The sequence below is a fragment of the Zophobas morio genome, unplaced genomic scaffold (genome assembly GCF_036711695.1).
Source record: "Zophobas morio isolate AGI-343-1 ecotype UQ-CSIRO unplaced genomic scaffold, CSIRO_AGI_Zmor_V1 ptg000546l, whole genome shotgun sequence".
NCBI classification, from domain to species: Eukaryota; Metazoa; Arthropoda; class Insecta; order Coleoptera; family Tenebrionidae; genus Zophobas; species Zophobas morio.
This window is the reverse complement of record NW_026972649.1, coordinates 65,027-90,709: the sequence shown is the minus strand read 5'-3', so window position 1 is coordinate 90,709 and position 25,683 is coordinate 65,027. Positions and strand designations below refer to the sequence as shown.

Here is a 25,683-nt window from a genome sequence, read left to right as displayed (position 1 = left end):
TGATGCAACCTTGAGTGACAGTTAATTATTTAGAATCCGGTAGATGCGTTTCACTACAGCAGAGCTTTTAATAAACTTAAAAAAAAGGAAAAAATATTAAAAAATTGAGGTCTTTTATTAACTGTGTACATTTGAGTTACACCAACGGCTAAAGTATTTTGGAATGCATTTCATGGCAAGGGAAGTACGTTTATGAACTAAAGCTATTTGGTTTCATTTTAATGTACTAAACCGCTTCGGTGGTGACCATAATGGAAAAAGAAAGGCTGCTTATTTAGATTTACAAGGTCACAAACATCTCTGCTTTTATAGCTAATTTTTTATTTGTGTTGATTGCGCTCAGGGCTATTAGTGTATTTTTGTTAAAGCAAACCCTATAATACCCTGGGGTTCTGTTAAGTAGACCGTCTTTAACAATGAATGGCAATAAAGATGAATAGTGGAACAATTGCCTTTAACGTAAGCACTGAAGTATATAAGCATTTTCATTTTTAACAATAGCATTGAGCATTATAGATAATTTCTGAGATCAGAAAAGAATACATGCCATAATACACTTAAGCTTTTTGAGTTTTAGGGATTAAGGACGACTTAGAACAGGAACTAGTTCAATTTTTAGTAGTTGATAGTTTAATGATGTAAGCGTACTAACGAGTTCGCACACTATTTGTATGCCAACGCCACTGCAATAAAAAGTCATTTGAAGTACTTCGGTAGGCGAATCACTTAACGAGCTCAATAAAGTCAACTTAACAATTCACGAATGGACAAAATGTTCTTAAGCGCAAGGTAAAGCTCAGTGGCCCCTTAAAAATATCAACTTATAAGAAACTATTATATAAAGCTTTAAGGTCTTTAAACTCTAACCAAAACAAGTCTATAACGAGTTTTATCAATAACTTTATAACAAATTCCAAAAGAATTAGTTCCAGTGGGTGAGCTGCTGAGCTTTGGCGTAGAGAGAATCCACAACTTTGTTCATATGGATAATCGATTGCAAAGCGACGGAATAGGATTCATCCACGACTTTTGAGTCATAGACGATGAGACAACCAGCGCCTACACAGTAACAAGGAATACGAAAATAATAAAATAATGGACATGAATTAACAGGTCAGCCTTAAAATATATTATAGATGGGGAATAATATAGAATAACTGAAAAAATACACTGGCATCAACAAACACTAGAAATGTATAGCAAATTTAGAAAGCTACGAGCCGCCGGGCCGAATAGGATTAAGAATAAAAGGAAGAAGATGAGTGATTTTGCATATAAGGGTATTAGCTAATAATAACATTGTGTAACCTCCTTCCTATCTAATACTATATTGAAAGTTAATATAAAGACTTAATAACATGACGTACATGATATACTTGAAATATGGCATTTAGTACATATAAGCAAATGAATACATATAAACACACTAAACAACATAACATCGCTTTCTTAACAAGTTCTATAATTAAAAAAATTAGATATTTATATTACACGCATAACAAATAAATAAAATAACTTTTGAATGCACAATAATTATAGTTATTGATAAATAATTATTCTTATACAAAAAAAAAAATTTTAAAAAAAAGAAATAGACTCGAAATATATATATAAGTATTATTATATTCACAAGTTCTTATAACCTGTTAAATAAATAGAAGTAATAAAAGATAATTAATACAACAGCTATAATATATAATAGTATTATTCTCACGTTGATCAAGCACTCCTGCAAACTTTTGGTCTAGAATCATTTTGGAAAGTTTTTCTTCTACAACAGTAACAGGAATATTTATAAGCCTTAAAAATATATGAAAATCATTAAATTGTTAATACGTAAACTAAAATGTACATATAAAATATATAAATAAATAATAACAAATTATAAAAATTATAAAGGGGGAAGTACAAAGAGTATAATAGTTATCAAATTATACAATAACTTTTACATTGTTTGTTATAATACGAAGTAAATGTAAAGCCGAATAAAGAATTTTGATAAGGGATTATAAAAATATAAATACCATATATAAAAAATAAAAAAAAAAAGGGGGGGGGGGGGGATTTGAGGAGACCAAAAATATAGTTTATGTATAAAATAAAAATATAATAGAAACAAAAAATATAAGAACTAATAAAGTAATTTAAAAAAAATAGGCATAAATATATATAAAATGCACCTCAATTCGGTAAAAATAATAATTATTGATTTAGTAATAATAAATATAAATAATACAATTGAAACTATCGAGAAAGTAAATAATAAGAACACAAACATAAAAATTATGTAAACTGATATTTTGGAATTAATAGAGAATAGTAAAAGTTATAAATAAGTGAAAATATACAATAAACAAGTGAAAATGAAAAGGTTATAAGTAAAACAAAAACAACCTTAATATATATAAAATAGAAAAAATATTATATTAACCAGTAAATGATATATAAATATTATGTATACCTATAATGAAAGAGCAAATAAAAAAATTGTAGCAATAAAATAATAAATATAAATAATAATTAAAAAACCAAATTTTTAGTAGAAAAAGTTTCTATAAAAATTATTACAGTTTTATAAAAATAATATAAAAAAATAAAACAAAAATAATTATATAAATAAAAAATATTTATAAATATAAGAAAAAAGTAAATGTACATATTTTGTACCCAAACAAAATATAGTAACAAACTTATATTAAAAAAACAATAAATAGAAAGCAGTAAAGTAAAACAAAAAACTTTACGCAGAAATATGCGCTATTTCGACTCGTGAAAACGGTTCGATGATCCGAAAAAGATTCTGCTCGAACATTGTCTCGTAAAGATCGGTCAAATGGGAAACAATGATTGGGTCCTCCGACAACTTCGACGTCAATGAGAACAGTTAATAGCAAAAGGACAGCAGTTTATATAATATTTAAGTAGTAGCGATAACAATAATATAAAAGACAGCATAAAACTGAAGCCAGCATAATTAAAAAAAAATTTTAGAAGTAAGCAGTATTAATGTCATTATTACAGTAGGTAGTAAACCTTATAACTTTCCATCAATAAATTTTGTTAAACTTAATAATTTAATACACTATGCTTTATAAACAAATAACCTCATTGGGGTACTCGGCCAAGACGGATTTAAATTTATCCAATGAGCGATCGCGTAACGAGGAGGCCACCGCCTTCATGGCTTCCATGTGTTTTCCTGCATATTTGCTGCAAATTTTGTTATTGATGATGCTCTCTACGTCCTTTTAGAATATTTACAGAATTAGGTTTATTTATAATATATAAAAAATATAACAAACTACATACAACTTATTAGTAAGCAAACACGAAAGAAAGAACAAATAGTAGTAATACAGAAACAGAAGAAGAAAAATACACATAACTGAACATGATATAATTAGATGAACGACAATTCTTTAACCAAACAGCTCATTTTTATTTTAATAATAAGGACAACGTCTGCAACTATATAAAAAAATAATTTATATTTTGCATTATGATAATTACTACAAGCTTAAAAAAATCATGTTTTTCATACTTATAATGAAAAACCCTCCTATATTCTTTTAAGATAATAAACAGTATACATCAGAAATAATACTTGAACTATATTTAATATTTATTATAGTAAAGTCTATATTTGATATTTTTAGAATTAAAAAGACTAAAAATTAGTGAGTAAAATTTTACAAAAATATTTATATATACAATATTAATAGTAAATATTAAAAGTATTCATAATCGCTATTGCAAAAAAAAATTAAAGTAAAAAAAACCTAAAATATGCTTTAAAAAACTTGAAAGTATAGATTATAAATGGGAAATGTCCTCATGCTTGTATTTAAAATATATAAATATACAACAACTCATTAATACTTCCGGCAGGTTGAGCATAATCTTAGAAAGAAGCATATACTTGAGCGGCGTCGTGGCCAACTCGGCTTCCCCGCTGGAATCGTAACATTCAAAAGTCTCATAAAAGTACGAATAGGCCGTTTTAAAGTCCTTTTCTTCCGCATTTAGTATGCCGGACTGGAGATCCAGAGCACCTGCAAATAATGATTAAGTGTCCATTAATAAATAAACAAGACTCTAACTAAAATAATGAAGGATAAACTTTAAATATAAAAAATCAAATAATTATAAATATCTAAAAATATTAAGAGACGATAAATAATCCTCAGAAAATATATAAAAAGCATTAATAAACTCATTAATGTATAATAATTAAAAATTCGTATTATTTGTTAAGAACACAATAAAACCAAGAATAAAGTAAAATGGAAATCAAAAAGATATTTACAACTATAAACTTTATAACTATTTAATGTTAAACATTTGTACTTATTTGAAAAAGTTTTTAGTTATACAATGAGAATAAAAAGCGCATATCATGGCAATTATAATAGGAACTAAAGAAAAGTAGACGACCTTGCAAGCGAGGAGGACAGTAAATGGCGTTAGCAGCGGTCCTTGCTGAGGTCAAAGCGGATCTCGACTTGGTCAAATTGGACAGCGAGTGATAAGCCTGATTAGTGCAAGGAAAAGTCCGGCGAGAAGTTAAAAAAAAAAAATTAGAAAAGTATAACTTTGGATTCCAATAGATGGACTTCCGCAAGCAAAGCTTTATCGTCCAGCTTTTTTAGCTCTTTAGTAATTTTATTGATTAGACCAAGAGCCTACAGCAAGAAAAATAAATGAACTTGGATTTTCTTTCCAACTTTGCTTTCGATAATAAAGAGAATTTAAAAGAAGTATAAAATTAGGAAGGGAAAATAGTACGAAGTAAAGGAAGCTCAAAGCAATGTATAAATTGAATAATAATAATAACATTCTTAATTAAAGAGAGCAACGAAGTTTAAAAAAAACTTTTATCTTAACGATATAAATAAAAAATATTTTAAAAGAACAAGGCATCGTACAGATTAATACTGAATAATAAAACAAGTATGAATGCAAAAATTAATATATTATACTGAAACGCTTATCGTCACTATCGGAAAAAAATTAGCCATAGAATAAAAAAAATAGTGCACCTCTATTAGTAAAAATTTTAAAAAATATAATCTACTAATAATTTGAAAAAAAAAAAAAACTAAAATTGAAGTAAAGAATTCAAAGCGAATTATTATAAAATATTATTTGGTCACAACTTTTGTGATGATGAGGTAAATATTATTATAATAAAAAATTATTTTAGTCAGTGTAATACAGACGCGTCTTCAAAGTTAAGAACAATAATATAAACAAAGATAGTTCAAACATATAAATTACGCGAAATGGATAAGTTATATAAATATACTTTATAAAAAAATAGTATAAATATATAAATTAAAATTGTTGTAAATAAAGTAAACTGAAGATTGATGCAAAACGTAAAAAATAAAAATATAATAACTAAAAGAAGACATTACTCAAAAAAGGCTCAAGGAAAATTTTACTTTTATAATAAGGTCATAGGATAAATGGTATATACCACGATATTATAGTATATATAAATATATCTGAAGCAAACGATGAAGTAATAGTTATAATTCGAAAATACAAAGGAAATTAGTAAAAGTGAAAAGAAACCTCTGTGTAGCTTTTGTTTTCCAGGTATAAAGCAATCAAGCGGCACTCCACGGATTGCCTAAGAAAAGAGCGTTTTTCTTTCTGACACCACTCGACGCAGTCTTTGCAAAGATCAATAGCAATGGCAACGGTTATGCCTTCCATATCCAAATAAGATCCCACCATAGTCCGCATCTTGATTTAATGGACATATTTGATCAATAAATATACTATTTAAGAATTCGTAAACATATGCATTATAGTTCAAAGTATTGATTGTAAAAGTGATGTTTTTAATTTTTCAAAACTAAATTTATGTGGTGTTACATAAAATAGATAGAAGTGCTAATAGAAAAGAAGCTATAGTGATTATTTCTTTAGGTATAAAAAAATCTTGTTTCTTTTACAAATGAAAAATATCACGCTAATTATAATAAGTAGGATATGAACCAACTTCCCCGACTTTGATTTAGATAATCTCGTAAGGAATCCCCGACTTGACTTAATCATGGTTTCCAACTTAGAGTGACAATTATGAAGAGAATACCACTCAGAAAGCTTGTATATTGCCTTTTATTAAGTTTTAATAATAAAGGAATATTGAAGAATATTTAATTCATATGAACGGACCTTTTCTATATCCTCGACTTGCTGACTACTCGTCTTTGGTTCTACTGAAGAAGGACAGATGGAAGCGGCAAACTTCAATAAATTTTCAAAGTGTTCAATTTCATCTTTCCGAAAATTTAGTTCATCACTTCGATCATTATTTAAAGAAGGTAACAAGCTAGCTTTTGACAGCTTCACAGCCATTTTTCTTAAAAAAACCGACGGGGCGGAGGTCCAAAGTATATACACAAGTTGTTTGCTAGACTAACATCCCAGGCAACCCCCTTTACCTTCCGCAAATGATACTTTAGGGAGCTTCGCAGCCCTAAAGAAAAACATTTTTTTTCCCTTTCAGCATAACATGGTATTATTTATTTTCTAAGTCTAAACTGATGTTGTAACTGTATACCGACTTAACTCTAAAGAACTTATTTAAATATTCTTATAACTTTAATGTCTTTACTTGTAGTATACGCTTAAGCGACACATCAGATACAACTCGCCGTCCTTAATATTACTGCCTTTATCATTATAAACTAAAAATTTTAATATTACGGTCTTCCCGGCTAACTTTTTAAGATACGACTAAAACGGTTTTTCCTTCACTTAAAGAGAAATTAAAGTATTTAGTATTCTAATAGGATTAACAAATACGGACAATAAAAAGATATTTTCGACCCGGCTTTTAAATTTTATTAGTAACTATTTTACTTTAGACCAGAACAATGTTCTTAAGAAAACGAGTCGATAAGATGCAGCCACCTACTGTATATGCACTAATAGAAGACTCTCTAAACTTTTAAAGTTTAATTATTAACAACATAGCTTCCTTAATGCTTGCATTTTAACTATTGTTAAGAAAAATTTGATCTCATAAACGAAATTCAATAGGTAAATTCAAGGTCGTGAGTTGGAAACTCAACGACACGATTTTCTTTTTCGGGTTTTTAACGGCTTACGGAATTAACTTTTGCCCTCATATATACTTATACATTATAAGCACGTGATTACAAAATGGGCTTGACGTAAGAGAGCACCCGTCATCGGCTAAAAATTCCGTGTGAAAAGTGCATAGGTCTTAGCATATTGCGAACTAAATAGAGAAGGGTTGAAATGCTTCTTTCGTGGATGGAGAAAGGAGCGTATTTTTAAAATTAAAAGACGAAGTTAAACTTCTTTTTTCTAACCTATTTAAGCGCTCTGTATACAGATAATACCCTTTTTCTGTACGCATGCCTTTCAACAGACCCGTTCTGCTCATCATTATTCTAGTAATTTGTATATGCTGGGTAAATTCAGTATATTATTTGTAACTATATCTCTAGAGAATGGTTAGGCTTAAGCCTAAGTAAATTCTATGATACAGCGATATCCAGCATATGAGAGGCATTTAGTTTATAAAAAGTAGTTAACCAAAAATTTACGATTATGCTGAATTCTTTTCACCAAAACGAATTTAAGCTTTAGAATAATAACGGGGTTAAAATGGATTTACAGGAAAATTACGGTTTACTACAGAAACGTATTGAGATATACTCTTCGTTGAACTTACAAACTACAAAAAACTTTTTTGGCGCTGTACGAATATTAACTGAGTATAATTATATTTAATTCTAACCGCTCTGTAATTCCCACTCTTTTGTAATGTTTGTTAGTTATGCACTACTTTTCTCTTTTTTTTAACTCAAAAAGCTTTTTTAATGTTTGAAAGCCCTTTAAAGTTAAGTAACAGATTATATAGAGGTAATTTGGGTAATTTCATTGCCGATAATAGTATGATCATTAAGGGAGTGATCAAAATCATTCTCATCACTTGTAGCAGGTGTTTAGTTAAATCCTAGTACACATGCGTATGCTGAGCACACTTTTTACAAACACGTGTCGTTTAAGTAGAAAAAAGTGAGATTACTTTGGTTTAGCTTCTATAATCTCTGCATTTTTGCAACGTTGCTTTCATTACTAGTTAAAGACCGACAAGTTGAAGCTAATATGCTACAATTTTTCGAATCTAATGTAAAGTTAGTGAAATTTTTTGATCCAGATGACAAAATCAATTAAAAAACGTTAGTAAACAGTTTTTAACGAATTAAAATTTCCTTCGAATATACTTTCCAAACAAATTACTGTATAGTTTAACCTTTTAGGCTACGCGCTGTTGGATCTAGGCCCATACGCCTTTAATATTATATAAAAGCATGTTTATAAAAATAAAAGTCTGTATATAAATTTTTTTAAGACTTAAATTTAATTGAGTTTAAATTAAATATTTTGCTTTCAAACTCGACACGAATATTAAGAACTAACAATTAAATAGGAAACATTAACTTTAGAAAGCTCAGAAATGGGTGCCACAGTAAAGAAACAAAGAATTATTTAAAATATTAAGTTCTAACTTACTTTCTTTATAAAGCCCCTTAGAAAGAACACAAAATTAATTACCCTTAAAACTTTAAAGTAATAATGCTAAAATTATCTTTAAAAAAAAAATACTAGTATTAAAAGTTTCGCCTGTATATGCTAAAACTTTACAACCCTTTTCATAAAAATTTCCAAAATCAAGCCTCATGAAGCGCGCACTATGAATCGAAACGATGCATTACGTCAAGACCTCTAAAAATGAGTTTCTATCTTTTTCATCGCGCAATACAATTATCCCTTAAGGACGGCGCGCGCTAGTATAAAAATTTCACAAACCAAGAATATAGTAATGTTTAAAATTTACTCAAGCGAAATAATATTTAAAACATAAACATAGTGTTATTTATTGTTTGTTTTTGAAAAATATATATAAAAAGATCAATAGTTAAAAAGAAGCTCCGCCTTGCTATGCCAGCACCTACAGCGCTGTCTTGATGCCCTTGCTGACTGGTGTCCCAATTTATAAGTTGCTATACATGCAATGAAAAGAAAAACACTTTTAATTGAAAGAAACGCGTCCCTCAATGGTGTCCTTAACCTTTAATTGTATGAATATGCCGTGTATTCTCAAGAAAAAAAAAGAATAAAGTATATAAAAAACAAAAGTATAAATTAAAAAAAATTAGGTTTAAGATTGAATCATTTGTTTATCAATTTTTTAAAAATAATATATTACAAACAACGGACACCCGTAAATTATGTAGAGGCGAAGAGGTCAAGACAGCCACTAAGGCGCAAAAATACCATGATCTTTAGAGGTTGCACTCCATTTTACATATTGGTGGTTTAATTTATAGTTATTAAAAAGTAATAAAGCAAAAACAAGTTAGCGCTGCTTGATACTCCTTTCGTTAAACAGAGCTTTAACCGAGAGGCAAGTTACAGAGGGGAGGGCTGTGTTGCGCTAAAGGGAATGTCGGCCTTATGTGCCTATGTTGTAGATTTTTTATACAGTTATCAATATGTTAAAAATGTTCCGGCCTATGTTAGTGGGTGCTCACCTTTTGAAGCAGATCTCGACTTGCTTTACCTAGCCTCTAAGTTTTCTTATGTGAAAATCTTAATCTTCCCTATTTTATACCACTTAATTAGTCTGAAAGTCAGTTTATAATGGCCGAAAAGTTTAAAAATGTGAATTTAAATATAAATGTATATAATATATGTCGAGCTAGCAGCAAAAAAAGGTAACTCCCAAAGTATTAATAAAGTGTTTTGTCTCACCGCAATAAACTTTATAAGTAATTTTGTTACAAGTTAACTTTTTCGGAAAACTTTTCCCTCAGTTCTTTCAAGACAGCCTTAATATAGTCATCCTCCACGCTTTTACGGTCTAAGCAAGAGTCACTTGCTCTTCTAATAAAAACATTTTTATACACAAAAATAATAAAAATTGAAAAGGATAAATTTGCCTCTCCGGACTTTTCGTCAAGGCTGACTCCTGTTGAAAGGAGGGCTCGTGGTCTACTTTTAAAGAAACCGGTTTTAACTCTTCAAAGTTATTTGGAACATTTAAAGAAGTAAGTGGAGGATAAACAGATGGAAAAGTTGAGTTTGCGCATTCGTAGATGGAGCAAATGCATGCGTCTGGAGGACGAGGAGGTAACGGATGGCTGTCAGTAAGATTCAATGAAACTTTGTTTCGATCTGCAACGTAGTGCGTTGTTTAGTAATTATAAAAAGCGAGCTTAACTGAAGAACCTAATAGTGAAACAAACGAGTGGATACGTCTAAGATGTTCAATATTATCCCTCTGGTAAGCCAGTAGTAAAGAAATACCCATCTTTAACTCTTCAGAATTACAAAGAAAATTATCTGCCGCGCTAAAAATTTATAAAGATCAGAAGGTCTCTGTGTAGCTAGAATAAAAAGGTTACCTGCAACTATTTAAATATAAGTAAATTGAGGCCAACAAATCCAAGTTGTTTTCGAGGGTTGTTTTCAAGGCATTCGCGTCATCTAGTATAATTTGTACCTATACTATTAAATTTTAGAAAAAATTACGCAAGTCATAAGGATAACAACCTCCTCTTTAATCAATTTCTTTTTGCGTATGGTTAAATCTAAATGAAAGTTCTGAATTATTCGCTTGTTATACAAAACTTTAAAATGCAACTCCTCGAAGTTTATAAGTTCCGAAATCAACTTTAAAATTGTGTGTTTTTCTGAGCTCTTACACTCTTTTAAGCTATTACTATCAACAAAAGCCGTGGGAGGGTCTTTCAAATCTCTTTTAAGCGAGGATTGTTTTTCCACCTCTAATCAATTAGACAAAAAAAGGGACTTACTTTTTTAATAGTACAACGCGAAGTACCCTCTTGAGTAAGTAAACCAACTAAACTATTCAAAAAATTAGTCTTAAATCCTGCGGAAAACATGCATAATAACTCTTCTTGCTGTGTAGTGAAAAAAAATCAAAAGATGACTTTTCGTAGTTATATAAAGACAAACAAAGCAAATCACAAAAAACAAAAAAAATGCAGAATAAGTAGAATTTTACGGGGAGGGCATGAAGCAAGGTCAGAAATCGGTCGGTTAATTTCATTTGAGAGTTTATCGAAATCTCAGATGTAGATAGTGACCTTTTATAATAAACAATATAGGCCAGCAAGAGCATTAAAAAATTAATTGTGGATGGAATCAATACGAATATGAGCTTTCTTTCTGCGAAGAATTTATATCAAGCAAAACCTAATAATTAATATAAGGTGTTAAGTAATACTTTTCTGCTTTTATTCATAAAAAATTTTTAATTATTAACGAAAAAAAGGTTCTTGATTTAAGCCTTTTTTCTCATAATTGGCTTGATAATAATATTATACATGTTTAAATTATTAACAGATATATCTCTAGTTATAACCTGAGCCACTATCCCTTGGATGTTGTCAACACGACGGTTAAACAAATTTTCAACACTTTTGCAAAGAATTTTTATTAATATTTCCTTCAAACTTGTGTTCTTTATTTTCTTTAAAAAGATAAAAAAAAGTTATAATTTCATTTACTTAATAAAAAGTTAACTAAATTAAAATTATACTTAAGCACCTTATTCGTCATAGCGTTAAACTTTTTCAATAAAGTATCAAAAGCTTCTTCAATCAACACACACTCACAAAGAGAATCACGGTAATGCTCTTTACATTAATTTATTATATAAATTGTTTACATTCTATAAGCTTTATAATTTCATGCCTCTAATAAAACATTGCAAACAAAGAAGAGTTCTATGATACTCACAATATAACTCCAGTTGCTTCTGGTGGAGATAACATATTGCTGAAAGATAAAACAATTAAAAGTTAAGTGTAAGTAAAAAGTAATAAAAAGTAGCTACAATATTTTCTAAGATGATAAGAAAAAAAATTTTCTGCTTCTTTTTTTATTTGAGATTTGTTTTCCGCTGTAAAAGTTATTAGAATATTAGAGTTTGCTGAAAGGTAATAGAACTTTTACTTAACCAAATAACAATCTTTCTTCAAATATATTTGTTTCTAATTTACAAGAGGAACATAATTTTTTTTGACAATTCTCACAAAGGAAAGTGGCAAAAGTAGCCTAAATGGTTGTGTTAAAAATATTACAAAGTGATTTTAAAAGATAGGAAAGAAGCGATTAATAAACTTTCCAACAAAACAGAATCTTTCCAATAATTTTCGATAAAACTTTTTATATTGGTAGAAACGGACTTTATAATAGAATTATTGTTATCAGAGTTCATTACCACATCAAACCAACAACTTGAATTTTACACTCCTGTATTCTTATTAGGCCCTTCTGTAGTATATGTAATGGTAATATCTTTAAAAAATACACAACACCACACTACTAACAATATGACGTCCACAAAAGTAAGGAAGATGCTAATTGGACAAAAACACACTGTGTATACGCAGATGCACTTATTTTAGTTTAAGGTTTCCCTTAGGTCACAGCAACCACTGGACTAAACGGTAATTCTTGATGAGATATTTAAGTTTCTTTAGGCCCGCTTAATAGAGAGTAATTTCTTTTCCTTTATCCTTTGGTAACGTACGTACAAATACTGATTGCTTGTATAAATTACCAAACACTGCGGTAACCTATTCCCTCAAACAGTTAGAAAGTGCAAGCCTTATAAAGCTCCGATTAAAGTTTTTACACTTCCTTGTTTTACCTTTTTTTTATACTTTTATTTAGATACCCATTGTTTCAATCCTTTTTCATAGGTTTGGTAACTAATTTTTTTTTATTCCAAATTTTTTAGGCCAAGGACATTTATTCCCACGTAAGTTTTTATAACCTAAGTCACATACGGTTAGTAAAACGCATCCTTTAATGAACCACTCTTAAAGTTAAAATTTCTTACTCTTAAGTATGCATTTAGTAAAGCATTTTTTATTACAACACTCACAAACAATTTTTTTCTAAACATTTGAGCACTTTATTTTTTAGAATAATAAAACAAATGAATGAATCTATAAGATTTTTAAAATGTAAAGTATTAGGCTCATTGCCTCTAATAAATTTAAATGTTTCGATATTCAGTGTACCATGCCTCAGTAAGTGTCTCTCTATCTACGACGCCGTCTTCTTTTGAGCCTCAATGGACCCTAAACTAACGAAAACAACAAATAAATAAGACCTACAATTTTTAAAAAGCATGCCTTTCATATCTATGGCGCTGGTGACTGCTTGCGCATGCCTGCCTGTCATTCTTATACAGGCTTAACTTTACTCCCTGTAACACCCCCCTATATACATAATTACATATACGTTTATTAAACTATCAAGAATTTACTACTAACACAGCAAAGCTTGAATGGCTCCACAAAAAAGACTTACTGGACAACTAAAAAAAAATTTGCAGCCTTCCCCACATTATCCGACTTTTATTAAATGTTTTTTAGGTTACTGCAATAACCTTAACCTTAAAAAAATTTATTAATACATTAAAAGGTCACTAAACTTTGCTATGGAATTTATAGTGTTCATAATAAGGCCTTAATCTTTTTAATAATCTTTAGTATTACTATTTACTTAACCGTCCTTTATACTAAGCTTTCATGCTAACTTTAACTTAATCGCATTATAGACTAAAACTAACTTTTTTCAATATCGCTGTCCGATCTGAAGACTGAATTCTCTAGGAGCGTGGTTGGTGCTACGGTGTGCTACCAGGTACTGCACTCTTCCCATTTTAAAATCCGGCTATGAAATTGCTACAGCTTTAGTTAGATAATTAGAATGTCTTAAGATTTATTGAATTGTAGAGTACTTCTTATGGAAACCTATTTGAGACTCTGGAATATGGCCTTCGCAACTTACCACTGCTGAATAATAAACTTATAGGCCGATAAAGATTTTTAATTTTTTTTAATAGGGAATTAAAAAGGCTTTTGCTAACTACCAAGAGCTGGAAAATAAAAAAAAAAGTTTATATCGAATTAATGAGCTCGTTTAATGAAGGCGAAAGCCATAGTTATTATATCTTTGAGCATAAATATTAGGAGTTTCCTCGCAAGTGTTAAGATAGTGAGGGCCCAGATTATGTTTAAGGGCGCAAAGAGAACGGCTCCCCTTTTAAAGTTATTGTGGGTATGGTGCGAAACTTTAGATTTATTTCTAGAAGTATGTACTATAATATCCTCGTGATATATATATATTGCGGTAAAAACTTATAAAATTTTACGTCGAGAAATACGCTATTCTAACATCTTAACTATATTTGATCATAAATTTGTGGTAGGTCCCTTTGTCCTAAAAATATCCTGCAGCCATAAATTTTTTTTTGTTTAGTAGCAGATGCATAATTAGGTTGAAAGTGTTAATTGTATGATCCAATGACAGTGTGCAGTTAAAAAGAAAATTGAACAAAAAAAGGGTAGATTCCATACCACTGAGGATTGCTCTTTGCATTTATATTAATTTTAACTGGTACATTTAATCTATCAAGATTAATTTAAAATTGTATATAAAATATATTCATATTAGTTCAATAAAAACAGGATTTCGGTATTTCGTTTTTGTGGTATCTCTTTAGTCTCTGGAGCTGTAAAGAAGTTTTAGCTTTATTGCCTTAAGAGCAGGTTTAATATATTGTTTTGGTCTATAGAAACCGAACAAAGTGTTGATAGTAACTGTCTACAGGATAGTTTATTGGGAGCTTAATGTCTAGAGGGCATGTGTATTATTAAAAGTGCCTAAAAACTTGAAAGGAATTTATAAACAAAAGGTCCTAAAGAGCTTAGAAGTTTAAGGCAGGGTTCGTAAGCTTCTCAAACTATATGATGACTGCATCATCAATACCTTGTTCTGATGGAAAAAAGTATATTCACTTAGATTTCTGTCCAAAAATGTTTATAAAGTGGGGCAACTTAATTTATGGTATAAGTCGCTTATTTATATTATTTTTTTTAAATTCTTTCTGTAAAATTAAAAACCTTAAAAATTATTAAAATTATAATCAGGTTATTAGATTCTAGCCTACCACAGTATCTACACTCTAAAAAAGGAAAAATACTAAATATCACAGTATACAAAAACATATAAAACACTCTTCAAAACACAAAATATGGATTACACAAAAATCAAAAAAACAAAAGAAACATAGAACAAAAATAAAACACGGAACACTAAAACAAAGAGATATTACATTAAACATTATATACACTAACTATAAAACAAAAACAAAAAAGAAAAGGAGGAATTAATTTTTTTTTTTTTGAGCAAGGAAGAAATCCTTTATTAACCAGTTTTTGGTATGTATTTCTACCTATACAAAAGGTCAAAAAATGCTTCCATATTTGTATAATAAATTTAATTGACCTGATTAGTTTTTACAAAATTTTACTGTATAATTTGTATCATTGACAAAGTGGGTCAAATTATTTATATGCGGTAAATAAATTAATTCCGTTTTCTTGTATTTTTTGTTTTAGGGTTAGTGTACATATTGTTTAATGCAATATACTATTTGTCTTTGATTCTGCGTTTTATGTTCATGTTCTATGTTTCTTTTGTGTTTTATCAAATGTTGTGTTTAAACTGTGATAGTATTTTTCCTAGTTCCACTCCTCTAACGGGCTCCTGGTTTATGGTAAATAGCATCGCTAACAACAAAATTTAGTGTTTAAAATGACGATTAACGGTGTATATGAAAGTATTTTAAAATTTTTAAAGCGTTCACCTCACCAATGGTTGCAACTGTTTCAACGCTAATCTATATAAATTAGCATCCACAATAAGTCTTACTACTCGTTGGCATTATCGTAATCTTGATTATATTTTTTCATAACAAACTTTAAATTTCTAAGCGTGGGGGCATAAAATATTTTTATTTTTTATTAACGCCGATAATGTTTCCCAAAGGAAAAACTTTAATTCGTAAAATTAAGGCTTCTTTAAATGGGCTAAGTAATAAATGGTATGTTAAGTTAATAAGTAAATATATATATATGTATACCCAATACTAATGTTAGTAGCCCTGTTTGTGTAATGTAATTAATTACTCTGTGATATTACAAAAAGTTTCATGTATAAAAACTTTTTAGTAAATCTATATTTAGTAAGCCTTTCTTGGCGGATTCTAAAAAAGACAAGGGACTAATTTTTTTTTAGTTCCATAGGATGTGATAAAACAATATACTACCGTCCTTTTCATTAAGTTTGGTACGTTTATGTAGTTAGCAGGAAATAGCTTAAGAATGAGTAATGAAATATTAAGTCGTTTGAAAAGTGGCGGTAAGCTAAAAAAGCTACTAGGACTTTTATTTGACTAGTAATACGAGTATAAATTACTTGGCAGGCTGCTTTTCCGACCTTAATTCAGAAATGCTTTCTGCAATAGCTTCAAAAGTTACACAAGTAAACTTAAAATCAGAAGAATTCTTATTTAAACAAGGAGATCAAACAGGTTCCCTATACATCGTGGGAGAGGTGACACTTTGAAGTTATCTCTTAAGTGCATATGCAATTAATAAACTGTAGGGGGTCTTAACTGTGACGGTTTCGAGTAAAGTTCAGCAAGATGTTAAAGTTAATGAACTTGGAGTTAATGATTTTGCAGGTCGTTTTTTACTTCTGCTTTAAATATTAACTAAATTTTTGTCAGGACTAGGATCTTTTTTTGAAGAAACTGAGCATTCTGCTTCTGTGCTTGCAAAAACTGATGCCTTAATTTACAAACTAACAAATAGCGATTTTCAAAGTCTTATTACGCAGCATCCTTCCATTGCTTATAGTATGCTTCGATACTTTAGTAAGACTGTTAAGAAATTACGTGCCGGCCTCGTTCAGCATTCCACAAAGCCTTCACAGAAGAGTTCTTCAGTTACACCAGCTGTTCTTTGATTTTAAGTCTGATAATAATTGTTTTGTCTATCATAGACCCTCAAAGTTGCTGTATTTGATACCAAAAACTACGATATTGAGAGCTTTCAAAGAATAAATAGTGAGGGAAAGTACAATTATGAATTCAACTTTCTGGAGACCCGTCTTAGCATCGACACAGCTAACTTAGCACAAGGCTGCGAGGCCGTATGCGTTTTTGTAAACGATGATGTGGGAGAAGAAGTAGTTAAAATTTTAGCCAGAATGGGTTTTTTGTACATTAAATTTTAATAAAAATTAACTTTATAAAATGTTTATGCAGGAGTCAAACTGATTGCTTTAAGATGCGCTGGCTTTAACAACGTTGCCCTTGGTATGGCTGCTGGCTTTGGAATTAGTGTGGTGCGAGTTCCCGCTTACTCTCCGTATGCCGTTGCTGAGTTTGCCACTGCTCTGCTCCTGACGTTGAATAGAAAGATTCATAGAGCCTACAACCGTGTCCGTGACGGCGACTTTTCACTTTCTGGTATTTAAACAAACGAACCCCTCTTTAGAATTTAAGTTTCTAACTTTTGTGTAGGGCTTGTTGGTAACGATTTACACGGGAAGACAGTGGGTGTTATTGGTACCGGGAAGATCGGTCAAGTGTTCGTTGACATCATGCTTGGTTTTGGCTGCAGAGTGTTATGTTACGATGTTTACCGATCGCCGGAAATCGAACGAAAGGCGGATGTGAAGTACACTTCGCTGGATCAGCTCTACGCGGCTTCCGATGTTATCTCGTTGCACGTGCCTCTTTTAGATTCTACACGTTATATAATCAACAAAGAATCAATTAGTAAGATGAAAAAAGGTGTTATCATTATTAACACTTCGCGGGGCGGATTAGTTAAAACTACGGATCTTATAGAAGCTTTAAAGTCTGGGCAAGTGAAAGGTTTTCTTTTGATCTATTTAAGTAGTTTTAGCATATTATTACAACTTCTAAAAGGGGCTGGATTGGACGTTTACGAGAATGAAAGTGGCTATTTCTTTGAAAATAGAGGGGAAGAGACGATCACTGACGACATTCTCTCGTTGCTTTTGTCCTTAAACAACGTCATCTTGACATCGCACCAAGCTTTTCTGACTAAAGAGGCGATTAGTAACATCTCTTCAGTCACACTCGGTTAACGTTGACCAAAATTTATAAAAATTTTGTTAATTTTGGTGAAGAATCACCCGTTTTTGCTAATAATCTTCTTTATTATCTAATTTATTTTTGTTTAATTTATTTTTGTTCAAACTAGAGAGTTTAAAGGAATTTGCTTCGGGGAAAACGTTGAAAAATTTAACTTACTACGTCGGCCCTCAAGGAAATTAAATAAAGTTTTAAGATTAATTTTTTTTAGTCACATTTGCTTTTATTGAAAGCAATGAATTCCTTGAGATTAATATTAGTAAAAAAGGCACAGAGTTATTTATTTAATTAAAAAAACTTCCCAATCTGTATTAATTTAGCATAACACATACTCTTGTGCTTTTCAGTACTACTTTGAAGTAACCTCCATTGAACGTCTAGCCAATGAAACACAAAGGCGCTAGAATTGTCCAAAGTATACTTATAGGACACCGACAGCGCCGTCCGCCTACATGCAAACCTTTATTTATTTTTCTTCATCTTAATCTTTACTTTAGTCTTCAGTGGGGGCGTGTGCTTGGCGTCCTTCATGGGACTTTTATATGGTAATGAGTCTATCAATGGACTGGCATAATGTGTGGTACGTTTAACCCTGTTCGCCTCGCTTCTGAGAGGTCCGCAGGAAACCGCATGAAATACCATGCATGTTGACGCCTTTTACCTACGAGCTGATCTCTTTCAACAGCATTGCTGGGTTTTATGTGCATATATATATATATATAATAGTAATTTTGAAGTAGTTGAAAGAAATTTGTTAAAATTTTTGAGCACTTTTGAGTCGCGTCCGAGTCTTATGGCTGAAACATTGTAAATATCTAATTATTTGTAAAATTTGGAAAAATTAACTTTTTTAGGAAAATTTAAAGTCGAACTTTGGAGACTACATTCCGCTATAGCGATTTAGTGTTTTACCCCTTAAAAGTTGTACTTATATATTACTCAAAAGTCAGCAACTCCGCCCAGCTTGGTAGAAGTCGATCTTCACTAAAAAAAATATTATTTTAAATAATATTTTCTTATGATAATATAATATCAGTCGGCCATTTTAGTTATCTAAATTTTACTTGTATTTCGGAGTCTGCTTTTATTTATTGTTTAAAAGCCTTCACACTTTTCGTAAAGACAGATTTTTTTTTATGGAGAACTATTACTGTAGCACTCATAATAACGGTAAACATCCTTAATGTATCTATGTTAAGTATATAACAATAGCTAAATAATGTTATTGCAAGTATTATTATAATAGAAGTGACGTAAGCAATTAATAACTTCTAATTAATTATATCTACAGGGACGAAAACTTTGTAACTCTTACGCTTACTCTAACCTTATTTTAATATAGAAGTAACTATGACATTAACTTATATTATTATAATAATAGTAAGGTAGGTTGGTTAATGATTTTATTATTTTGTATCTACAGGGTCGTTGTAATCGTACAATCGCCCCATTTAAAAAGTATTACTCTTTTAAAAACGTAACCTGATTAAGCAGTTCTTTTGCGGAGAGACAAACCTCACGAGACTTTTACCTGGGAAAATGTAGATTAATTTGTTGGTTTACTCATCACGGTTGTAGCAAGACTATGCAATAAATCAAAAAATAATTGTTTGAATTTTTTGCGAGGAACTTTAAAACGATGAAAGGTAATGCGAGGTTTTTTTAGCATCAGCTTTACAGCAAGGTCATAGTCAAAAAGAGAAAACTAAAGATTTTATTTAGTCAATTATATGAAATATTCGGTTTATCACAGTTTAAAACATAAAATTAACTTTAGTTACCATTCTTGGTTTTGCAGATACTAAATTTCGAAATGCATATAGCGCTTAGGTTAATGAGACTAGAGAACCACCATGAAAGCTTTAAATCTGCATCACGCCCCAACCCCTCAATTGGGGATGCAAAAGTTACAAACATGATAAGCATTAAGATAAAACATGCATAAGCTATTCTATTATAATTTGCATAAGTATGTTGATTTTAAACGCTGTTTAAGAAATTAATCGCAAGGTTGTAAACTTCTGCTCAAAGCTACATATTGCATAACTTAAAATAATATAATAAATCACTAGTATGGTCTCAACTGCGTACATAACCAAGTGTTCTTAGTAAAGGCTTCGTAAATAGCTATGACCAGTAATAAGATTATAAAGGTTAAACAGCTTATTTGTTTTATAAACTGGTGTAAAAAATGAACGAAACTAGAATAAGCATAGACTCCAGCTAGTTAAAGAATCACTTTTTTTAAATTTTTTTAGGGCTGAATACTTGGCTAAATTTTATAAAAACTTAAACATTTAGTTAGCACCACCTTCATACCTCTCCGATAGAAACTTCTGCTATTAGGCTTCTGATATATATACACGGAAATTAATCATTCTTAAGTGGGAGACTTAGAAATTGTTATACAAACAACATACCAACCAAAGCAAATTTATAATGTATATATTACTAAAATTAATTCCTAGGCATAAAAACATCTGATTCACTAATACCTCTGGGTTTGGCTAACGCTAGATTATAAACGTCTTAATTCGGTTTGGTTTTGCAAATTAAGCCTAAGCTTAAAACCCCCTTGACTCCCGTAGAAAGTGGGCCTTAATGCACTAGGTGTGAAGTGACACCGACAATGGAAAGAAATGAATTCGCAGTATCTCCAAATATTAATTTTTTGAGGAGGTACTAAAAACATTTGAATTATAAAGTAATAGATTGTTATAAAAGGAAGGATATTATACTCTGCTATAAGAATCAGTTTAATTTGCTTATTAACATTTTTATAGACTGTAAAAAACGCAGAATAACATTTTAAGTTTAGTTGTTAGGTATATTATTAGTCAAAAATCATTGTATTATCCTTGTAAATACCTGTTTGATATTATATTTACTTTTACAAAAAAATTTTATATAAAATTTCTCAATGTGCTTTTTACCAAAGTCCACATGCGATTGGGGTCGTTGTAGAATGCTTTCCGACTGTATGCATATTTTTGAATGTGTATACTCTACAGCCATGGGGATATGGAAATTGTATGCGTACTTTTATAAGGAAAAAAATTGCTAGACGTTATCATACAGATATAATTGTGCTATACAACAAAACCTGTTCAGTGTTGCCTTTGGTTCTATTTACATTACAAAAACTGACAAGGATAATGCCAATGTACTAGTTTTTTATATGAACGATTATTTGTGTACTGATCCTTAGTTAACTGGTGTTGTTGTGCCTCTCGAAACATATTCTCGATTTAATAATTTAATATTGCCCTTATGAATTTTCTTGATATAATTTTTAGAAACAGAGGAAGTTTTTCTAATTATAATAATCCTGTTGAAAGCTTTGCTTTGGACAAATTTACGGGACTCCACAAAGTTTGCCAACGGAACAACTTTTTAAGGATTAGATGAAGACCATTCTCAAAGCCCCATCAAAATTCCCTGAGTACAAAAACGTTAGACAAATGTATGCATGCACCTATAAAAATGATACACATCGCTATCCTATACAAATAGTTGCGCTGCTTATAAAATTAAACTTGTTCAGTTTTCGTCTTTTGGTTCGTTGGAAATTACTACAATCGACGAGAATCACGTTAATATAACAGTTTATTAAATGAACTATTTTTTGTTCTACAATAATACATATTAGTAAATGTTATTCATTTGGAAACGTGCTCTCATATTTCTAACACCGTCTTAAAGTTTCGGAATATTTACGTAATAATTTTTAAGAATATATATAACTTTTTCAAGTTTAACATCAATATGAAGGTTTTCGCTTTAGATAATTATACTGACAAGCACAGTTGTATATAAAAGAATGAAGACCTGTTTCAAAAATTTCACAAAGGGCCATCTGAACTTAATCGTATGCCCTCAGGCAACAAAACCTATTTTCAAATGTACACACGCATATATAAAGATAGAGAGCGCGCGGAAATGACACTTAGTAGTAGCTGTGCAGTTTATAATGAAACTTGTTCGCTTTTGCCTTTTGTTTCTTATAAAATTATCAAAATTAACGGAAATGATTATAATCTCACTTTCTATTTTATGAACACTTTAGGCTCGTTAGAGATGCCTAGGAATATCCTGCCTATTGAAACATGTCTCAAGTACATAGTGCAATTGTGCCTTTTGTAGATTATTATGAAATAATTTTTTAAAATAGAGAAAGTTTTTTAAAGTATAATAACCGCAGTGGAAGTTTTGCTTTTATTTATTATACCGTAGAAATATGATATTCGTTAATAACTTAGTAAGGATCAGGTAGCAAGTAAAACTAGTTTTCTTAATCTTTATTAATAAAATTGTCCTTACACTAATCTGTATACAAAATTTTGCTACATTATGTACTGTATGGCTCTTTCCTCAGACCTTTGACTACAAATAAAATCGGCATAGACAAAAGATAGACGCAAAAGCAATGCTGGGACGCTATTCCGATAAGCTGCAAATTTTCGTTTTTCCATACTACGGCAAGACCTAACTAAAATTTATTCCGCTCATATCGAAAATCAAAAGTCATATTTGACTTCAAACATTTATGACTCCAGCAGGTGAGAAGTTAAGGCTTAACCCGGAGCTTTTAAGGGTCACAAACTCTCAGAACTTTCCCCTTATAGAAAAGTACAGGGTACCTCCGAACTTTAAAATAAAAAAGGGGTAAATTTGCGCTCCAAATTGTGCTTGAGTTTATAATGCTAACGCACTGCCAAGCAAAAAAACGAGGGGAGCGGTGAAATAGCTATAACTTTAAAGAAAGAAAATAATGTAAAGAAGAGCTTATGGCTCTTAGACACCACTGTTATTGATGAGCACCACAAGCAGTCTGTTTGTTACTATTGACCGGCCTTCAACCCCTTTTAGTTCTTTGTTGCAGTTAGCTTTGTTCACTTTTTAGGTGTTAGAACTTTTACTCAAGATTTTATTGATTTAAACTTTAAATAATGTTTCTTTTAGACTTTAATAAGCCCTAAAAATAAAATTTAATAAGAAACTTAGTACAATTATTTAATTAATAATCGATTATTTATATTGCTCGATGCATATCCAAAAAAAAACTTTATCGTTTATGGTTCGAGTAATGAGGTAAAATGGTGTATATTATTTACATGGCCCTGAAACGTAGTCGTTGGGTTGTTAATTATAAATCAGATTGGGTAAACTGAATAAACTTTATTTATAAATATTTATCTTGTAACTTTCTTCTCTAAAAAATTAAATACCAATCTACAGAAAAACAGATAAAACAGCAGCCCTTTTACACGTGCCACCATTTTTGTGGACCATTTTCTAATTATATAAATTGGGCATCACTTTTTAAAAAAGAAAAAGTATTTCCACTATATTTTTTTATAAAGATTTTAACTTGGAAGCAATTTGAAGTGCAGATAAACAATTTTTTAAGGTTTATACATTTTAACTTAGAAAGGTATATCTATAGTTTAGGTTTTTTGTTTTTATGTATCAAAGTTTATAGATGAAAAACCTTTACTTTACTAGTATAAATGATACTAAGCATTATCAGGAAAACTTTTAACTGTAAAAAGTTATACCTCGTATGCTTGAAGTAAATTAAAATGTTAAAACAGCACGTGATGTGTAATTTTTTGGTGGTTTAAAGATTTCCCCTTATCTAAAAAAGTCAAATAGGCATAGGAATGCAATAAATACTTAAAAATACTTAAATTTTTGTTTTCTCAAATGGTAATTTCGAAAAAGCTAAAAATTAAGTCTTAATATAAGGTTTTTAAAAAATTAACATCCATTAAATTGCTAGAAAACTATATGAAACCGCACACTTTTGTACTACTAGCTCAGCAAGATTAGTCGCCTTACTCTTGCCACATGAAAAAGTGGGGTCGGACCAGTATTACCCACATTTGCGCAGTTTCGGTTTGCTTTTTTTTTTGAAGTTGAATATTGCTTCGATGTCCGGTGTAAAGTATTTTTTATTAACTATTTCCAAGCTATGCATCTATTTAGCCGTTACTAAGGACTTTATATATATATATATAACTATGTTTATAATATTATTGGGACCTAGCTAGATAGGTATTTATTTTATACCCATATAGACTTGGGACTTGCTCATTTACAGGACACAGAATTTACCCCGGTCACGGCAGTTCATACGTTACTGTTGATGGACGAGTAATTTTTTTATTATTATTTATTCTTAAATTCATTTTATAAGAAATCCTTTTTTTTTCTTTATCACAAGCTTCATAACTTTATATCTCATAAAGTTGCTTCCTTGCACTTTCAAAGAAAATCTAAGCGTTTAATAGCTTGGACACAAGCTTATCGAAAGATACATAAGAAAGGTTTAGAATATGTCTATTTTGCTTATCAAGAAAGCTTACTATCTTTAACTTTTATTATTAGGTGCTTCGACAGTTGCTAAAAAACGCAAAACCAGAAAGACTGTTAAGGCTGATCGAGCCATTGAAGGTTTATCTAAAGAAAAACTAGAAAAATTCAAAAATGAGTCTTCTGAAGATCGAGAAGCAAGAAGGAAGGCGATCCTTCGGCGAGCGAAGGAACATCATCAGAAGTTGCGAGAGCAGCAACGAGCTGCTCAGCAAGTTGTAGCGGCCCTGCCTTCTAAAGCGAAAGGAGGTAAAACGCGGTCTAATCAAACAAAACCTCATACTTCTGGCAAATCTAAGAAATAATTAGTACTTCAGTGGTATTTTTTAATAAAGAGTAAAATATTAGAATTGATTTTTTGTTTAATTATTTACTGACATCTTTTATGTTATTTCATTTCACTTTTTTGAAAATGCTATAATTAAGTTGGCCTGACTGTGACATATTTTTATTACAAATACATTTTATTTGAGAATTATTAAATATTTTTCTATGGAGTTTGAGTTTAAGTTATAAGTGTTATTTACCTATTAGCTTGCAACGCTGCTTCTCCAGATTTGCTTTACTCGTAATATAATTTTTTAAAGAAATTATGTAGTTTGAAATTTTCCAACACTTATTTATTATAATTTTTACTGTATGCCATTAATAATTTGTTAGCCCTGTTTAAGTTTTAACTAATATTTTTAAATACCTAAGTTAATAAAAATAAGCAATTTGTGATTGAACGAGTTATATTTTGATTTATTAATGGGTTTATTTTAAAAACTCAAAAATAACCTAAAGGTTTAAGTTCCTAAGCATAATAATACCAATTAAAATCTATATCTTTTATCTCCAGCTAGCTTCCCAGGAAGCTAAAGTTTTTTAAAAAGTGATAATGAAATCAACTTAAAGATTCAGTCTTTTAAATTGCTCAAAAGTAACGACAAGTAATTTTATATAAAAAACTTAACCTTTGAGATTGGTGCTCGTTCACTGTAACTTATGTTGCTTTTCTAAATAGTAGGCTAAGGCCAGAGCTACTCTGCCTGTTCGATAGGACTACCCAAAATTAAGAAAGTTTTATATATCTGTAGTACTTTTCATATCAATTTTTAACTTTATTATAAAAATTCTTGTTGAAAGCTAAGTTAAAGATGGGGGGGGTGGGGGAGGTTATCTTTGTACGGCGGACCTCATTTTAAGTATGCCTTTACACTACGACTGCGTATCTTATTTACTGTAACATTACATAACAC

The 25,683-nt window shown here is 30.3% G+C and overlaps 3 protein-coding genes and 1 long non-coding RNA gene across 5 annotated transcripts; 2 read left to right on the top strand and 2 right to left on the bottom strand.

Annotated features, from left to right (window-relative positions):
- Positions 1-901: 901 nt before the first annotated feature.
- Positions 902-6,409, bottom strand: LOC135121283 (26S proteasome non-ATPase regulatory subunit 11A-like). Of its 2 annotated transcripts, XM_064045599.1 has the most exons (10): positions 6,187-6,409; positions 6,007-6,126; positions 5,578-5,751; positions 4,593-4,682; positions 4,435-4,531; positions 3,880-4,052; positions 3,105-3,245; positions 2,745-2,863; positions 1,715-1,800; positions 902-1,059 (listed from the first exon to the last, which is right to left on the bottom strand). In XM_064045599.1, the coding sequence occupies exons 1-10, from the start codon at positions 6,367-6,369 to the stop codon at positions 923-925; spliced, it is 1,320 nt and encodes a 439-aa protein (XP_063901669.1). In that variant the 5' UTR covers positions 6,370-6,409; the 3' UTR covers positions 902-922. The 2 variants fall into 2 exon arrangements, with proteins under 2 accessions (XP_063901669.1, XP_063901670.1); XM_064045600.1 differs by lacking the exon at positions 6,187-6,409 and having other exon boundaries at positions 5,578-5,786; positions 6,007-6,072.
- Positions 6,410-9,830: 3,421 nt separating this feature from the next.
- LOC135121288 (uncharacterized) lies at positions 9,831-11,538 on the bottom strand. Its single transcript, XM_064045607.1, has 9 exons — positions 11,441-11,538; positions 11,228-11,271; positions 11,081-11,162; positions 10,895-10,976; positions 10,606-10,838; positions 10,458-10,555; positions 10,282-10,403; positions 9,993-10,227; positions 9,831-9,936 (listed from the first exon to the last, which is right to left on the bottom strand). Exons 3-9 carry the CDS (start codon positions 11,123-11,125, stop codon positions 9,831-9,833), a joined length of 921 nt encoding a protein of 306 aa, XP_063901677.1. The 5' UTR covers positions 11,126-11,162; positions 11,228-11,271; positions 11,441-11,538.
- Positions 11,539-16,202: 4,664 nt separating this feature from the next.
- Positions 16,203-18,250, top strand: LOC135121287 (2-hydroxyacid dehydrogenase homolog). Its single transcript, XM_064045606.1, has 9 exons — positions 16,203-16,299; positions 16,364-16,494; positions 16,546-16,624; positions 16,670-16,887; positions 16,945-17,155; positions 17,210-17,413; positions 17,468-17,824; positions 17,879-18,055; positions 18,177-18,250. Exons 1-9 carry the CDS (start codon positions 16,263-16,265, stop codon positions 18,248-18,250), a joined length of 1,488 nt encoding a protein of 495 aa, XP_063901676.1. The 5' UTR covers positions 16,203-16,262.
- Positions 18,251-23,986: 5,736 nt separating this feature from the next.
- LOC135121300 (uncharacterized) lies at positions 23,987-24,764 on the top strand. The gene is made up of 4 exons (XR_010278918.1): positions 23,987-24,014; positions 24,148-24,223; positions 24,294-24,396; positions 24,458-24,764. It is a non-coding gene; the product is annotated as an uncharacterized LOC135121300 (long non-coding RNA).
- Positions 24,765-25,683: the final 919 nt, after the last annotated feature.

Coding starts and splice junctions, on each gene's coding strand:
- LOC135121283 (XM_064045599.1), bottom strand. CDS start 6,369: ATGGCTGTGAAGCTGTCAAAAGCTAGCTTGTTACCTTCTTTAAATAAT. Junction 6,127..6,186: donor AAGTCGAGGATATAGAAAAG/GTCCGTTCATAT, acceptor ACTTAATAAAAG/GCAATATACAAGCTTTCTGA. Junction 4,683..5,577: donor AAAACAAAAGCTACACAGAG/GTTTCTTTTCAC, acceptor TTCTTGCTGTAG/GCTCTTGGTCTAATCAATAA.
- LOC135121288 (XM_064045607.1), bottom strand. CDS start 11,125: ATGAAATTAACCGACCGATTTCTGACCTTGCTTCATGCCCTCCCC. Junction 10,228..10,281: donor CTCGTTTGTTTCACTATTAG/GTTCTTCAGTTA, acceptor ACTACGTTGCAG/ATCGAAACAAAGTTTCATTG. Junction 9,937..9,992: donor TTGACGAAAAGTCCGGAGAG/GCAAATTTATCC, acceptor TGTTTTTATTAG/AAGAGCAAGTGACTCTTGCT.
- LOC135121287 (XM_064045606.1), top strand. CDS start 16,263: ATGAGTAATGAAATATTAAGTCGTTTGAAAAGTGGCG. Junction 17,156..17,209: donor TAAAATTTTAGCCAGAATGG/GTTTTTTGTACA, acceptor ATGTTTATGCAG/GAGTCAAACTGATTGCTTTA. Junction 17,825..17,878: donor AAAGTCTGGGCAAGTGAAAG/GTTTTCTTTTGA, acceptor AACTTCTAAAAG/GGGCTGGATTGGACGTTTAC.